This window comes from Anopheles cruzii, chromosome 3, assembly GCF_943734635.1.
Source record: "Anopheles cruzii chromosome 3, idAnoCruzAS_RS32_06, whole genome shotgun sequence".
NCBI classification, from domain to species: domain Eukaryota; kingdom Metazoa; phylum Arthropoda; class Insecta; order Diptera; family Culicidae; genus Anopheles; species Anopheles cruzii.
Window position 1 is genome coordinate 59,425,200 of NC_069145.1, and position 18,646 is coordinate 59,443,845.

The 18,646-nt window shown below is 48.4% G+C and overlaps 2 protein-coding genes across 3 annotated transcripts in view; one reads left to right on the forward strand and one right to left on the reverse strand.

Moving 5' to 3' along the window:
* The window catches only part of LOC128272707 (discoidin domain-containing receptor 2), a 155,231-nt gene that overhangs the window by 113,434 nt on the left and 23,151 nt on the right, over window positions 1–18,646 (reverse strand). The window lies entirely within an intron of this gene.
* On the forward strand, window positions 1,463–2,908 carry LOC128270699 (fibroleukin-like). The gene has a single exon (XM_053008113.1). It carries the CDS (start codon window positions 1,463–1,465, stop codon window positions 2,906–2,908), a length of 1,446 nt encoding a protein of 481 aa, XP_052864073.1.

Genomic DNA, 18,646 nt, shown 5'->3' on the forward strand with positions numbered 1-18,646 from the left:
GGGCAGTAATAAATAATTAGAAACGATCTATCAAGTGTTTCTTTTATATTTCCTACTTAGTGAAGTAGAGTAGTACTTATTACAGACGCTTAAACATTTATTTGATAGGTAGATTCTTAAAAGTTATGCATAAAATACAACTTCGGTTGCCGAAGACTTGGAAATATGAAAACTTTATTTCCAAAGTGGTAGGTCGTCAACTCATTCATCAAAAGCACATTTCATTGAAGCTTATTTCCACCTCGGTGTTTATGTTAATAAGCAGTATTGTGGTTCGGAAAAGCCACATATCGTGTAAGAGAAGCCAATGCACCCACAACGAGTGACTGTTTGGTGCGGATTTTGGCTGATTGGTTCTTCGGTTAAATTGCAATTGAGAACTTGGACGACATTTGGGTTTAACAGGATGATGCTACCATACAGCGACAGCCACAATCGATATTTATGTTATGCAAACAAACCAGCACCTTTGGACAACTTCAAGATCCAAATTCAAGTTACTATCAACGTATCAACCAACTTGTTACCCAACGCAATGCAATACTACGGATCATCGAAACATTGTCGGCGGCCAACGCGACCACGCCACCTCGAGTTACACCCTCCGTTAAGCGATGAACTGCAAGCGACGGGGAAAACCCAAGACCGGGTAGAACGTGATCGCGAACCGTAGCGTAAGCAGATAAGGGCTAACCCATCGATTAGCGATCGGCACGACGATGAGTGTGACGGACGGCAGGGAAAGAGCGGCAATCGGCACGATGGGAAACGATGCACTCGGTAGCCGACAACCCGGAATTCGACTCTGTCAATTCGTAATACAGGCGTTAGAGCAGGATAGAACTAGTGATAAGGTACGCGTGAACCGAGAGTGACATAAATTATTGTACGTATATAAGAAAGTTAAACGGGCCGCTGTTGGCTGATTCTTAGATTCAACCTCGAAGTGTGCGAACATTTTTTAAACTACGAAGGCTCCACGACGACCGCTTGACCACGTCAAGATTTGTATGAGTAAGTAACTATCTCTTCCAAGAACGATTTTTGATCCTTGCAACTAAATGTGACTGAAGCGTATTAAAACTGGCCACTCATTACGCATTGTTAAAACTGAAAGTAGAACACGGTCCAAGTCTAATTAATCAGCAACTTGTTCCAGCCATTGCAAAAGTGTACATCACCCCAAAGTTCGTTGTTCGACAAACACATTACAGTGTCACATCATTATTTAGCTATGTAATGAAGATTCTCTTAGCACCAATTTATTTATAAACCATAGACTTTAATGTTAAATCAAGTTGCTCGCAGCTACGTTATCGCAATTTTAACCAAAATCAAATTAACACTGTTCTTGTTTCTTTACACTAGATAAAGCGAATTTTGGACGCTTGAGCTCATTTCTGTATTTTGGAAACGATAAGCCAGCAGAGTGTCGTAGTGTCGTGAAGTGTGTTTCGGAAGCATGGGGACTCTAGGATGGATAGTGTTCTTGTGCATCGCCAGCAGTGCTAGATCGGATGACACGTTTTACAACGAAACTGCTTCTGCTACACCAACTATTGGTAGCTTGTTTGGATATGCTTTCGAGATGCTCATGGCAAAGCTAGACCATATGCCGCAAAGTGTTCTGCAACTACAGATCGAGTTGGCCAAGCAGCGGGAAGAGGTTGCGGAAAGCAAGGCGCACATGACCGTGGGACTGGACCAAATGCAGCACAGTTTTCTGGAGCTACAGACCGAATTGGCCAAGCACCGGGAAGAGGCTGCGCGAAGCCAAGCTGACACCAAGGAGCACATGACCGTGGGACTAGACCAAATGCAGCAGAGTTTTCTGGAGCTACAGAACGAATTGGCCAAGCACCGGGAAGAGGTTGCGCAAAGCCAAAATGACAGCAAGGCGCACATGACCGTGGGACTGGACCAAATGCAGCACAGTTTTCTGGAGCTACAGACCGAATTGGCCAAGCACCGGGAAGAGGCTGCGCGAAGCCAAGCTGACACCAAGGAGCACATGACCGTGGGACTAGACCAAATGCAGCAGAGTTTTCTGGAGCTACAGAACGAATTGGCCAAGCAGTGGAAAGAGGCTGCGCGAAGCCAAAATAACAGCGATAAGAGCCTGGTCGACATTAAGAGGGCCGTGCAGAACAATTTCGATTCGATGCGTCAATGGGAGGATGATGTTGGACGCAACTTCACTCTCCTACAGGACCGATCATGGCAGATCTTGACGCAAATACTTACGCGTGTTACAACGAAGACCAATCCTCTTTCACATTTACCCTTTCGCTCGTGCAGTGATATTTGGAATGAACAGTCTGGGGCCTATATTATCCAGGTGAACGATGAAAGTAACCCTTTTATGGCGTACTGTCACCGGGATATGAAGGGTAAAGGCATCTGGTTGGTGATACAGCACCGATTCGATGGATCGCTAAACTTCTATCGCAACTGGACCGAGTATCGGAATGGTTTTGGTGACATTGAGAAGGAGTTCTGGATCGGACTGGAACGACTATATCAGCTGACATCGGGGCGACCCCATGAACTGATGGTTGAGCTGAGAAACAGTAACGGGACTTATAAATTTGCACTCTACACGGCATTCGAGATCGGCAGTGAAACCGAACAATACAATCTGAAAACCCTTGGAGAGTACAACGGAACTGCAGGGGATTCTCTGTCACAACACAAGAATATGAAATTCTCGACGTTTGATCGTGATAATGACTTAGGAAACGGAAATTGTGCTGAATCATTTGAGAGTGCCTGGTGGTACAATGACTGTTATCATTCCAATTTGAACGGGCGATACAAAGATATAGACAAAAGAAACTTGAACAATTGGAACACATTCACTAGAGAAGGACTGGCCTTCTCAAGAATGATGATACGACCAAAAGAATAACGCTATCGATGAATGAACATACGTAAACAATAAAAACAGTTATCTGTAATGTGTAGTTTAAATGCCCGATAGTGCCACTACTATTTGGCCTTCCGTCATTACGACATGGCCTAATGAACAAATCCTCTCCAGTCAACTCGGTTCCTGACTGCCGCTCTCCAGCATCGCACGTCTCGAAGACTCGAAATAATCATCCTTCAGTATGAAAATGCACGATTAAACGTGGCCAAAAAGAAAAAGACCTTAAGCGCCAAACGTCAAATCAGAATAGCATCTGCCACAGTCCTTAACGTACGCTTTGCCTGGTCCGGAAATGTTAACCCGAGCAGCGACTAATTTCATCACTATCTTCTTCTACAAATATAAATAATCTATATCTTCTTCTTCTGTATATATAAAAATGGTTGGTTTTCTGTCTGTACCGCATTTTCTTCAAAACTACTGAACCAATCCGCTTGAAATTTTGTACAGCGTAATTTTGTGACCCCGGATTATGAATAGGAATGTTTGACCCTTCCACACCTCCGGGTAGGAGGGGCTTCCTTGCAAACGTAGCATAAAATTCAGCATAATTCGGGCTGTTTTCGAACCAAATCGAACCAAATTCGTCAGGTGGGAGTTTTGGGAAAGGGAAAATGTTGTGGTGTGGCACCTCTCAGAAACAACTTGAACACGAAAGTTTTTTCATCTTTTTCATTTCGTTTATTAAATTGGAGATAATGCGCACACTGGGTGAAGCAGCGAAGGTGAAGCACTCGGCGCGAAGGATCGGAGAAGCAGCAGAGCAGCATCAGCAAAAGCAGCTTCAGCAGCAGCAGCAGCCACAGAATACGCCAACAGTTGGCGCACCTACGACGGTTGCTGCAATCGGACTGCTGACGATGCTACTCATCATCGTCCAGCCATCGTTGGTCAGCATGTCAACCAGCGCGGGCGAGACTCACAACACCCCCGATGGCGAAACGGTAACCCTCAAGTTTCGCCGTATCGTCTGGGACCGTGCGAAGGACAGACAAGTGACGGCGACCGGCACCAGGGCCAGCGTCCACCAGAAGTGCTACGATCTTGCGGACCTGGCGCCCCCACAACCGCCGTTCATCGTGCCGAGGACCACCGAGGACGAGCGTTTGGAGTTGACGTGTAGCAGCCTGGGAGGATCACCGGATCCAACCATCACGTCGTATTGAGTGGGGCTGCAGAAGAAGTTCCAGTCGAGCGTCGAGGAGGGCAGCGCAAGGATCCGCGGACCGCGGACAGCCTGTCGATAGTGCCAACGCCGCGAAAAGGACGGGGCAAAGTCCTTAAGTGTCGACGGGAACCGCGCGAAGGAAGAACGTCGTCCGGACATCGAGCCGCTGGATAAGTTAGAGTGAAGTGCGAGCGCGCACAACACTGGATGGGAGTATGTTGCAAATGCAACCCAGCGGCTCCCGATCGACGAGCGATCGATCGGCTCCTGACCGAGCGCTCCGACTGAGCGCCATAGGCGTGACATTCGGAGCGCTTGCGAGACCCGCGCGCGAGTGTGATTCCGACCAGGAGATAAAGGAGTCGAGCCAAGAGGGGCAAGTGAGCGAGTCAAGCGGGACAGAAGGAGTCAAGTGTTAGAAATTGCGAGAAATACACGAGTTTTTTAACTCCAGAAACTCCAGAAACTCCCGAAACGAAGCGGAGATTAAGAAACCTAACATCGCTTTTCTACCTTTTTTCCCATCTACTTGGCTGCCAGTTGCATTCGCAACATTACGAATTCGCAACGGGTTACTGTTTCTCAGCTCAACCATCAGTTCATGGGGTCGCCCCGATGTCAGCTGATATAGTCGTTCCAGTCCGATCCAGAACTCCTTCTCAATGTCACCAAAACCATTCCGATACTTAGCGATCCATCGAATCGGTGCTGTATCACCAACCAGATGCCTTTACCCATCATATCCTGCTGACAGTACGCCATAAAAGGGTTGCTTTCAACGTTCGCCTGGATAATATAGGCTACAGACTTTTCATTCCCAATGTCACTGCAAGAGCGAAAGGGTAAATGTGAAAGTGGATTGGTCTTCGTTGTAACACGCGTAAGTATTTGCGTCAAGATCTGCCATGATCGGTCCTGTAGGAGAGTGAAGTTGCGTCCAACATCATCCTCCCATTGACGCATCTTCTTCGCGATGGCAATAAGTGAATGCCTTTTCCCGACCACCGGCTGCATCTTCGAAATGGCTCACCATTAAAGCGTTCCCACAGTGCGATTGCGATTTCGATTGTTGTTTGCGTAGAGCACGTGGAAGTCGCTACTCGGTGTGCGCGTGATTCCCCATTTTTTCGGCCATCGGCTATTACCCGCGAACGCAAACATTCGCAGCGTGCTTTTATTGGGACAAATTAAGTCAAGTGCAGTAAAAAGTCATGTTTCGTTAACGGCCGGCTGGTACGCCACTTGAGCGAGGCGAGCCCAAACTCCCGTCTCGTTCGTTTGCATTTATTAACCGCCTAGTGAGCAGAACGTGGCCTGGGGTTCTTGGCAGCGGGAGCAAAGTACATTCTGTCATAAAGCGTTTATTTCGAGCAAGATGCTTCAGAGCGGCTGCGTCTCGCGCCTTCGCTTCGAAGCGCATCGCTTTCGATCGCAAATTTCATTACATTTATGATGGGTTTTGATGGCACCGCGATATAAAACGGCCGGTGAGAAAATGCGCGCTGAGACAGGCTCCGTGGCCGCCAGTACCCGCCCCTTGGCAGCCGCCGCGTAGCAGTAATAAAAATGCCAGAGCCAAAACCCCGAACCCGAAGGTGTGCCCGTTCGGAGTGGCCGCGGATTTACGAGCGGCCCTCCAATAATACTGCTGGAGTTGCATCTGTCTCATTAAGTTGCCAATTTATTGCCCCCAGACGGCTCGACGGCGGTGACCGCGTGTCGGTGAATCCACGAGGCTCACCGGGTTATCGGACGGTGGGAATCTTTGCTTTGCCGGTGAACTCCCCCCGAGAGCTCCCCCGTAACGACCTGAGAACGAAGACTGATCATCGCAAGAAATATTGCACCGAAGACATCGTTCGCGAAGCAATCGATTGGCGGACAGTGTGCGCGATTTCGCAACGGTTTGGGGACCAACGCGCCAGACCACGGAGCTCGAAGCGAAGAAGATCCTCCAGCGCCCGAACCGATTATGTTTACTCTACCTGCCCAATCTCGCACCCCAACTCTCGGCCCTGGCAACGGCGGTTTAAACGGATTTTTCGGTAGAAAAAAATGTAATCAACTGCGGCGAAAAAGGGAACCTTCTGCGAAAGAAAGAAAAAAAGGACGGTTCCCTACGCTAATCCGACCAACCGACCGACTGTCGTGTGTTAACGCAACGCTGCTACGCCCAATGTGCAGCGGCAAAATTAATTCGGCCCAATCTGCACCACGGGTCCCCCCTGTGCTCCCTAACAACGTCCTCGCGTGGGGCTGCGTTGGGAAATTAAAAATAAAATTATAACGAGCCCCGGAACGGAATGGGAACTTCCCGCCGCTAAACGGGGCGCACAGCACAGTGAATCGGGGCTCACAGTAATTCCTGGCGAAGAGGTTTGGCCGAAATTTAATCAAAGATTTCATCAAACTTTAACCACCACCAACCAGTCACCAGCATGAACGTCGAAAATGGCTCGCGGACTCCGTAGCCATGGCACACCAGTGCGCTACGCCCGCCGAATGCTGTCTGTCAGGACGATAATCAGACTGCCGAGCCGAGTTTGGTCAAGGAAATTAATGAAATTAAGTGAAGCCGGTACAGCAGCGTTGAATGTTGGGCACGTTTTGTGTCTTTTCCTTTTTTTGTTACACAAAACAACGAAGAACATAAGCATTTAATCCCGACAAAAATGTCAAATAAGGAGCATACATTTAACAATACTTTACTAAGCACGAAGAAAATATATAAAATGTTAAACTACAGATTAAAACATTGAGTAACATTAAGTAAGCGAACGTGGCAGAAGTCGAGACACGAGCGACTGGAAGAAACCATTAGCTGGCTGCCGCCACTAGGCGCACCTTCTATTATCGTTTCACGGGATTCAGTCGGAAACCCGCCCAAAACATGCCACACGTCGTTATGTGCGTCGAGAAACAAAGTCTGCAAACCATCGATTTCGAAGGTTCGAAGGCGAAGGTTTGTTGTTAAGCTTCGAGATTGAAATTTAGCCGTCGTTTGGCCGATTCTCTGCCGTACGCTTGGCCCGGCGTGGCCATTTAGGGCTTCCCATAACTGGCTTTCCGCTGCCACCGGAACCACCATTGCAAATCCTCCTCGGATATTTTAGGCAATATTATTTTCTTTTGAGGTATGCAATATGTTGTGAAAGATTTTAGTAGTTCGTTATGAGTTTTTACACTTAAACTATGCTGGCAAACCAGATGATTTTACACAAAGTTTAAAGGAACGCCATTTAAAAATATGTAAGCAAAAATGCTCTCTACTTGTTGATATTCATTCCCACAAGCGCAGTACGCTCTAAAGTAATGTAAGAAAAGTGCATCTTTCGCATCATCTCACGCGAATGGAGCCTTATGCTGGGGCTGGGTTTAAAATCAAACCAATGTTCCCGTCCCGGCAAGGTCACGCCGAAACCGGCGGGTTTCAAAATTAATGCCACTTTCTTCAACCTCATTCAGAAGTAAATTGGCTTCATTGATCATTTATACGCATTAATTGGGGGATCGTTCCCGTCGAATGGTGTTTCCAGGATTTCAGCTGTTCAGCTTCAGCGGCTTCAGAGCCGCTGCACGGCGCACGGCGAGAAGCTTATCCGCAAAAGCCCATAAAAACGCAGAACGCACCGGGCCCCCGCTGGTCCCGGGCAAGATGATGATTAACTCGCAAATATTTCGCAACTTAGGACCCATAAAGAAAATTACAGGCCACTCATCGGCATCGAACCGCTGGCCAGCATGACAAATGGCTACCAATTTTGCCGAAAAGTTCAGCAGCATCTGTTGTAAATTATTCATTCACGTTTGGTTTCTTGTTCGCGCCCGTTGCCGAACTCGCCCGAGTGCCAGGTCCCGCGGTCAGGCGAACATTCGACCGATTCTGTGGCTCATAAGGCTCGGTTTTAGAAATAGCGTAAGTTAAAGTAACGATCAGTTGATACAGTTTTACAGGATTCATTTGTATGTTTTGATTCGAATTGAAAATGAGTCTGCAGCAGAAACTCTTAATACCATCCTAACAGCCTAATCGTCGGCTAAACAGCGTTCATTTGTCGGACTTTATAGACTTTGCGCCCAATTTGTTGCAACCCCAAGTTAAACAAATTGGGCTGCGTGGGCAAACCGCAGCATGACGCCTGCGAACGGAAGTATTACCAACAAACAACTGACGGCCGACAGCCGGCTGACTGCTGCAAAAGTCAAACTTATCTTCCTTCACACGGACGGACACACGGACGCATCAGGAACACTTACACCGAGCGGCTGCAGATGAACTTTATTTGCATATTTTACCCTCCCGAACAGTGCAGGGGACTCCACCGTTGGATGGCTCCACTTTGTCGGTGACTTCGGTGGGGCCGGCAAAGTTGTGTGCGGCCGCCGGAGCCGGAGTCCCCAAATTTACAGCCCATCTGCTCCGATGTGAAAATGTTGTGTTGAAATTGAAATTATGCTCACCCGAAACCCCTGGCTCCAACAGGTCATCTCCCGGGGTGAGGCACCGCGCACCGCCGCTGGACCTGTAGACCAGCGACTCGCAGAAGTCGCCAGATCGCAGGAATGGGGGATCGCCCTGATTCATTGCAAAAATTTCCAACGAAATGAAAAGTGATAACTTTTACTGCCCGAAAGGAGCCCGAGTTGGGGACGCGGTGAGGCACACCACCATTTGTAGTTGTTACGGTTACTTCCCGAAGGAATCCCGCAGGTCGAGAGTCTATCGAGGCAGCATATTTCGGATGGTTGGCCGGGTTGGCCAAAAAGTAAACCAACATCGCATTCCACCAGCCTGGGTTCTGCCTGCGAATGTGTCTCTCTGTGTGGCGATCGTTAAATGAAGATGTTCTCGGGTTCGCTCCCCAGGACCGGGTTGCAATTAGGAAGAAGAAAGGCAGACCAACAAACTGGGGAGTGGAGTCAACGAGTGGGACCCCAAATTGGACCTCCGCCTTCGAGGGGCACACACAGATGGAAAATGTTTGCCCCACCCGGGGGGGTGGACCGAGCAGAGGGAGGAAGTTAAACGGAAAACTTTGTGTAAATAAATAAAATCAATACGAAGCGAAGGACCTCGAGACGGGGGAGCCCAGCCAGCCAGCCAGCCAGCCAGCCAACTAGGCCGGCGTCCCGTGGGCATACCGTTGAGACCGGGCTGGCCATCTCCGGGCTGGACCGGGCTGGCTGGGACCGCCCAAGCTTGATGATGATTGGTAGAAAAACTTGCTCGTTCGCATCCGTTTCCGGGTATGCAAAACGGCGACCCGATGATAGTGAGGCGAACGCAACATTTTTCATTCAATCCGCTCCCATAACGAGACCGAGCGAAATGAACTCATCGTTTACCTTTCTACCTTTTCCCTCTGTGTCTCTCGCTCTATCACTGACTCTCTCTATCTTGTGCATAAATTTTGGACCGGAATGTAATCGATTTTCGTACTCCTCCAGGGACGCCAAGAAGACCAAGCCCGGTCGAGGATTTCAATTGCTCGAGAGAATCCTTTCTCGCCAGTGCGTACTCGAGAGGGAGAGAGACAGATTTGCAAACAGTACGACTGCTCGACTGTTCCAAGCGATCGATTTCGGTGAGGACCCTGGGGGTTGGTAAAAAATGGACCGCATCCTTCACAGGCAAACAGGCCGGGGTGGGGCCGAAGTCGTAATGGTGCATTAAAATATTCTTTCGAACCCTCACGGCGCGGCAAGGTAATCGAGCGAAGTGCTATGAAGTGCAGTTTACAAGAGTATGCATGCATAATTTGGGCCGCTTAAGCTCGCTTAAGTTTTCATTTAAAGTGTCAAACAATTTTTAAACCGCTCCTCTAGCTGGTCTCCAGTTGCCTCTGAATACTAATGTCCGTTGCAGGTTCCAAACTCTGGCCAAACGGCAGTCACTCACTACCACGGCACAGCCAGTGGAATGTCTGATGAGGAACGGCGAATATTTCGCTGAATTGGCAAAGTTTTGGGGGTGCCCGGGCGAAGGCCACGGCCCGGGTTGGTGGCGGCTGGTAGGTGAATTACAAATTCCGCATCTTAAAATTTGCTTCCTGAATTACCCACACGATCGCACACACACACACGCCGACAACGGCGGCACTGCCTCTGTGGAATGCAGCCTCTACGGGGACGCGTTTCGGATGCACTTTCCGTTTTCCGGCGGAAGTTGATGGCGCGGGTGGGATACATCAAAGGGCATGCGGTGGGGCAGGGTGTCTGCTGCTGCGGTTTGGAGCTCATTTTCGCTGACGGAAAACTGTACGGCCCGGAACCCACCCGGGGGAACCGGAAAGTCGGTCGGCATCGATTGAAGGCAAGACCCGAAACCCCAAGTGTAGAGTCGACTAATGTAATGTAATTTGCGCACGACGGTGGCCGCGGTGGGTGGGTTGGAAAGTTTGAAATGAGGGTGGTCTCGAAATAATTGTGCCCTGTCTCTTACAATAATGAGCCCGAAAACCCCCGGAACCCTGTGCCGGAGTTATGTGTGCATTTTCGAGAGTAGCGCGCGGTCGGAAATTTGCAATCAATCGAGAAATGGTTGCGGTTTCCGCAATCAATGAAGCCAAGACCACGGCACCGGAGGGCCGGTGAACCGACCCGGGGTATCGACGGCATGTTGAGGTGTAGTACTGTTGGGTTGGACAGCGGTCGTCAGTGCAATGTCTTAAATGTAAATCGATAAATCAACTATAGAGGGCTATACTGGGTTATTCAATATGTTTTGAGCTTGAATAATTTACAAACAAAATTGGTTTCGCAGCTCAAAAAAACTGACCTAACCCAAAACTGCTATCACCTTCTTGGCCGATGTTTGGTCATGAACTTGTTGGGCAACCGAAGAACCAGGTTCATACCACTCTTTAGCCTCTCGTTTTGATTCAGGATCATGGTAATAGACCCAAGTTTCATTCATAGTGATGAGTCGGCGAACAAAATCCACTCTAAACGATGCCGAGAAAATTGCATTTGAATGGGTTTTTTCCATTGTGCAAACTGCTTACTGAAGCCCAATACTTCAGTCAAAATATTGGTTATACTTCACAATGAGATGACTAGGCCTCGTACTAAATCTCTTTCAGTAACTCCACGATTTTCCAATACGATAGCCTGTATTTTTTCTACGATTTCAGGTTATGCGTTTGTTTTTGGACGTCCTTGACGAGGATCGTCTTCAAGGTTTGAACGACCACATTTAAATTCAGAAACACATCTTTCTACTGTATTAGATGAAGACGAAGAGTCCTTTTACACTTTAAACATTCGTTCATAAATTTTCTTTGCTTTTAAACCTTTCAAAAATAAAAGTTTAATCACTGCACGATACCTGATGTTTTACCATTGTAAAAAAATACTGTAACATTTCGATACTAAATGGCTTCTAAACAAAGAATCAAGTCACAGATTGAAATTAAACTTCCCATACGTGCAAATGAAGAGTGTTACAACATAACAAAATAAATAAGGTTACCGTAGTAGCGCCCTCTGTTATTGAAACTCAAAACTTATTGAACAGCCTGGAACACACCATTGCGATCCAAAGAGCGAATTTAAATAATTTTTCTTCTATGCAGTGAAAAACAAATTGGTGTCACAGGGTCTGTCCCTTGTATTACTCTATCATCCTTGTTTGTTGCCTCAGTCGCCAGGCCCTTTGATTGTTATTGACGCCAATTCGGTTGATCGATGTAGCACTTTGACTGAACTATTTTTCAACGCGGCGCAGGACTATCGGAAAAAGGGGTTTAAACTGCAAAAGCTCCCATCACGGACTCGCGCAAGATCACCGCGCATCATCAGCGCAACACTGGACGGCCCACTCCAGGCGGATCGGCGTGGCCAATGATAAACGTTGCCGATTACTACCCCGGGCTTAATGAATCTTCCGCCATCATCCGCCCGGTGTGATTCGGGAGTAGATTTCATCAACAGCCCCGGACAACAGCACAGCTGGGCCAATCAGTCCATCCTCAGTCGGCCAGTGTTTGTGCAGCTAATGGCAAATCAATCGCGACAGTCGCCGCTACCGTGTACTCACCTAGATCGAGCGTTTCGACGTCCAGAAACACTTGCAGGACGAGCAGCACCAGCACGAACCGTAGCCACCACGTGCCGGCGTTCGCCAGCACTTCCGGCGATCGTATCACTGCCATGTTCGCATTCAAATGTTCGCTGCACCGAAAATAACACAAAAAAGCAGAGACTCCGAAGTTCCACGGAACGCGCTTTCTGGGTTTTTCTGTATCCTCCCGACTCCTTGGTGATTCACTCGTTTCGTGGCGCGTTTCCGAGCGAATCCAACAGCACACTTACACGGCCAACCGGTGGCACACGCACGACGACATGCGCTCGTAGTTCCGGTTTCGGGGCCGGAAGAGCGTCGTATGGGGGGGAGGTGGCTGCTATCAATTATGTGCCGCCATATCCTTTCCGCCCTGCGATGCTGGCGGAGTCGTCGTCGACGTTACTATTTTTGGCGCTGCCCACATATCGGTTATGTCTGCGAAAAATGAGGGAAATGAAAGAAAAATGTTACAGTCATTACGGAGCACTAACATCCTAGGCAGGCCATCGTTATATGAATAGGCCGAGGGTTCGGTTTTAAAACTCATTAGAATGTGCGGTGCTTCAGTGCAATGTTTCGAAACACTTTCGAGGTCCTTTTGGTCGATCACATTTCTGGAGGTACTATTTTTTAAAGGGTACTTTTAGTTACATAAAACGATGGAAAAAATAAGGGAAACTCACCCTCCATATTTCCCATAACACATAATGAATATTTCTGTTCATGCCACCATCTCGACTACTCTCGCTTCCGGCCGAGGTCATGTAAAATTAAATTATGTTTGCATCCTCGATCCGGTGGAATTCGCCGGTCGTGGTGTTAGCTAGCTCTGGGTACCAGTAGCAACAGATTCGCAACATGGTCGGCGGTAACCACGGCGGTTTTCTCCCAACCCACCCACAGCAAACCGCCCCATTTTCCATCGGCGATAATCAACAGCGTCGTGCGTGAGCCGCAAAAAAGTGCAGGATGCGGACGAAAGTTAAAGAAAAGGCGCCCTTGGCGCGCGCGCGCTGGGGGTGTGTTTTAATTACGCCGGCTGAAGGATATCATAAATTTTAATTAAACTCATCTTTACGACCCGCTTCTCACGTGGTCGGCTCACGGTGGTTTGAAGAGCAAGGTCCCCCCCACCACGCTTTTGAGACGTCTCGTCGGAGAAGAATGCAATCGGAAGCCAGAATGCAATGTTGGGTGAGTAAATCGGTGCAAGGAACGCGCCACTGTAATGTAGCTCGAGTGGATAATCTAGAGTAGCGAAGCAGATAATGGTTTACTGAAACCTGCATTCGGGAATGGCGGAATGTAATGGTGTTCTGATAACAAACGCAATTTTACGACTCTTGCAGTACGAAAATGGCACACGGCGTGGACAGACTGTATCATTCTTTCTTAATTGAAACCAGTTGGCATCAGGTCCAGAGCGAAGGACGTGTGCACCGCCGCGATTCGCGGGTCTGACGGACTCCGTCACTTCTGGTTGACGAGTGAGCCGGCCGCCAGATCGTGACTTCCATTTACTGCCCGTTTCGGGGCGCTAACACGGATCGCTTCTCTGTGGCGAATTATGACCATTTCGTCAGACGCAACCGACTGACATACTCGCGGGGCCTCCTTCTTGATCAACCGTGAGCTAACTATCGAAGCGAGGCATGCAGAAAAAATACGTCAAAAACTGCGCAAGGATCATGTCGAGGGATGCCGTAGATTGGCGTGATGTTTATTTGCGCCGCCGCCGACGACGACGACGACGAAGTGAATTGGATTATTGCTCGTTTAGCCACTTTCGACCGAGGCGGGGTGCAATCACGTTCCTCACGTCGTCGGCACATTCCGTTAGATCCGAACATACGAACACACTAGTGCTTCGCTTATGCGGCAGCATCACGCTCCGGCTCCGGCTGAGTGACTGATTCAATGTTAAACAATTTGTTGTTCACGTTCGTTGGTGCATCGCCACTGCATTTCACGGGCCAGTCATGTTTGATCGAAATCAACATCGTCGCCACTGATAAATCTGTTTCGAACGGGGATGTTCGAAAATTCTTAAACAATGGCAATGGCAAACAACAACATTGTTTAGTATGTTTGTGAATAATTTCCTTTTTTCGTTTGAACTATCTATCAGGAGCCAGTAACAGCAGCGTATTATTTGCATATTTCGCAGTAAGCGCAGTTATTAAGAAATCTATTACATGAAAACAATGAAATCCTTTTCAAATAATAAGTTTTTAATCAGGGATGGAACAACGAAGCAATTTAGTAAATTCAAAGTATTAGGAAAAAAGGATTCAAAATTCGTATCTATTTAAATATAAATTTAGTGCAATCATTATTAATTTTATTATCTAGTTTAATAAAATTATATTTCACAAACGGATAGTCAAATTTTACGAAATCTTTTCTGAGAAATGTTCTAAGAAAGTTTATAATCATCCTATCATCTATCCACTCCAATATCTAAAATTTATGACAAACTTTTTGCCTCATAAAACCAATAGACAAAAGAGCACGAAAAATATTCAAATTAAATCGAATTAAAAAAAAAAAACAGCCAGTCAATAACAATGGTTGTCTGTACAATAAATTTAGTACGAAGTAAATTCGAACCATTTACGCTTAAGCTGATAAATAGTTTAGCTAGTGAGCAGAAAGGAAAGCAAAAAGGAGGTGTTCCGACCGTCGCCATAGATCCGTGTCTCATAAAGCTTGAAGCCCCCGATCAAGGCACGGGAGTGCCCGGCTGTGTTAATCGATATTAAAAGCGATCAGTGGCCGTGATAAAGAGCACATTTCATTCTTAAATCTGGCCTATCTGCTATCTTCGCCGATCGAGCCTTGTTCCTGAACCGACCAGCCGATTGCCGACCCAAAAAACCCATTACTTGCGCCACGTCGTGGCGTGCGTGCATGCGACTGTCGAGCGTTGTGGTAGTAAATTGAAATCAGCCGATAAATTACGCCGGTAAGTCACTGTTTCGCGTTCATAACTTCACGGCCCAACACAACATTCGCCACAACGTGTACGCGACGCGGTCCGGGAACTTGCTGCGCAAGCCCACCTCTGCGCGGAGGACCCTAATAAATTACCGCGAACATCGTGTACGTGACGGATACATCGCGCGGACTCTCCAGCCTCTCTCGGCCTTCCAACAGGTACCACCGGGACCGGGTTGCGAACCCGCGGTTCGAATTTATCGACCGGCCGGACCTAGGACTCAACCTCAGGACGGGCACTGTCCGGACTCCGAAGACGATGACGACGACGGCGTGCAATGTTCCGCTGTCAAAAGCATTCGTGAGCAAGAAACAGCGACGCACACGGGTACGCTGTCTTCGCGCGAATTGTTTAAATAACGGAAAAAGAACACACACCTCCTTGTGCAGCGACGAGCGAAGCAACATGTTGTGCGCTCCGAGCGAGATGTTCACCGAGCCGGGATGGCTGGCTGCTGGCCAGCAGCCGGCGCGCGTGGGACGCGGACATGAAGACGTTACGCTGTGTTATTGTTACATTATGTGATGTTATTATTCATGTTTATTCGATGTGCCCCACAGCATGCCGGGGCCGGCCGGCTGAGTTATGCTGATCTTCAGTGGCACACACCAACGTCACAAAATCGATTCGATTAAATAGCGCTCCGTAAGTGGAGTTAAAATTTGGCGATAAACTAAACGGCACGGTTGTCTTTAAGGCTCTGTTTTTGTGTCGCTTTTTTGGGTGGCTCCTTAAGAAAAATGATGAAAAGCCCGCGGGGGGCATACGACAGTATCATGATTTACTATGTACAAGCCAGCACAGCGAGGCTAGAAAGTCACGTACGTGGGCCAATCATTCTCGCGAATCCGTCAGCAAGAGCCGGTGGATTCGGAGAAAACCGTCGAACAATACAACACAGCTTTTCGATTGATCCAACCGACGAGCGGCGATCGGATTTTCCAAGAAATCACAACTGCCACGGCCGAGCTGTGCTTCGAATATTGATAAGATTCGTGCTGCCTTTGGCTATATTCCGGCGCCTCAAACAAACCCACTTCAAGGCCACCAATGAAGGACTGTATCATTCGCAGCAGCCAAATGAGTTCGATTAAAAATTAGGTAAACAGTAAAGCTAATGTTGGGCCATGCTATGGATTTCATAATTTTTGGTTAAGCCGTAAGCCACTTAACAACGTAAGAGCGGAGCTCAATTGACCCACGATCAACAATCTGAACCACACAAAAACACAAATGGAGACCAATAACGCTAAACGCGCCGACGTTCGACTACCGCCGCCGATGATGCCGGAGAGATAATGTTTCTTTTTATCGAATAATAAACTTCAGCCACATCATCATGAAGCATAAAAAGCATAAATGAAACCGGGAAACCCTCCGCTGGCCGTAATAATTCGCTTGGCGTTCGCGAAAAAGGAACGATGCGTAAAAGCGCCCGGGTCTAAATGCGCCGGGTTTTCGGGGCAGAACATTTCCGTGCACCATGTTGGGTCGTAAAAGCACCCACCCAACATGGCCGCGTCAATCAAGTGGCGGGTCGCTGCGTGTCCTGCCCAATATCATGCGAGGCGCCAATTTATTGGTACGGTACCATGGGGCCGCCAGTTTACGAACACTTTTGGGTGATTTTATTTATTTTCTCGATTAAATATGTAGCGCAGTGAATAAAAAGAAAACAACACAACACAACACCGAAAGTGTTTTATGCACAACAAACAAACGCACGCGAAAACATATCGCAACGCGACATTCAAACAAACGCCTGGTTGCCATGGGCATCTTTTCCGGTTGTGCTGAGTATTTGGAAAATGATTGGAAAAGCCGTTTGTGGAAGCCGAAGCCGAAGACGGGAAGAGTACACTTTATTGCCCCACACGCGGCAACCCTCCACAACACGTGTATCGCGCGGGTGGTGGACCGTTCCCAACCAACATATCCCAACCTGTGGACGCATTAGCGCCCGCTCTTTACATTCTTGCTTCGCACATCAATTGCCGGATTATGCTTGGTCCGCTGGCAAAGCACTTCACGCAACCCTCTCTCGTGCCTAACTGTTCCAATAAACATTAACGAGCATAATGATTGGACCCTCCGAATGCACGATACAGGTCTTGGGACGATCCACCCCAAAGCACAGAAAAGATCAGAAGACCGTGACACGGAACCTCACACACCTTGCGACAATCCCGATCCAATCCTACGCCGTCCACCGTGAAGACCGCACCTACCGGGCGGGCGTGTTCGCCGAGGGGTAGAAATTAAATGTCAGTCCTTCTTATCCCGTTCCGCTTTACGTATGTGTCATGTAACATGTCTTCTGACGTTTTCTCGCAAACCCATCAACCACAACCTCCGTAATTAACGGACAATCACACACACACACACACGCGAACACCGTCATGCGCTTCGCCTGGGTCCCCTCGTGTGAACTCACGGAGCCGTGCCAATATAACACGGTTTTCCGCAGTGGAAGAATGTAGAGGGCGCCACTAGGGCCCGCCTAGGATACCCTACCAAGGTTATTGATTAATTAAAAAACCGGCCCTACACACCGGGCACCCCACAGACCTCTCTGGTGAGTGCCGGCAACGTCGTATAAAAACATGGACCTAGTTTTGAAGGGTCCACCACGCCATCGAAAGGATACGCGCCCCAGCTACGGAGTTTGCGGCACGAAAGGAAACATTTGTGCATGCTATCCAACGGCCCGCAAGGACGAAGGCCCACAGGTCTCGGCGCGGTGCGTGCTAATGACGGTTTCTTCCGACTACGCTACGGAACACCCGCTCTGGTGCACTTGGTGTTCCAACACGATCGGGTTGACTGGCTGGAATATGTTTTATGCCCCCTTCGTTTTAAAGTTAAAACACAGTTCCTTTCTCGGATCCCCCCAGGGCGCTGGAAAACTGTTTCCGCCTTCGCGGCGCGCAAATTGATTCTGTTCCACACAAAATGTTCCCGAACTCCCGGTAATCGATTCAATCACAATAAATAAGGAAAAAAAGCTTCGCTTCCGGAGTTTTGCCGAAGGCGAGCAGCATAATTATCGAGCCCATCACGGCGGAGGGAAAACTACACAACGGGCGTTACAAGTATGCTACGCGCGCTGTTAATAGTTTCCCGAACGCCGGGAGCCTAACTTAATCCGACAAATCCTTCTTCGCGGCTCAAGAGGCCGGCCCTCGAAAACTGGAGCCTACAGCCCCACAGGATGGTGCTCGAAGAAGCGTGAAAATGATTAACAGCTCCTTCGGTCGATCTGTAGTGCGGAGCAGATAGTGCGAAGAGAGCGAAACTAATCCGCAATCTGAGAACCGTCTGCCGAACCCGGGAACCCGAAGCCAGCCGAAGACGCCGAAGGAGATACGGCCAACGTGACAGTGTATATCGGCAGTTGTTTCATCCTACACGACTCCGGCAGCCCTGATAAGAAGAACCCCAAAATACGGGGGCCATCCCTTTGCGGAAGGATTTTCTTCTGATATC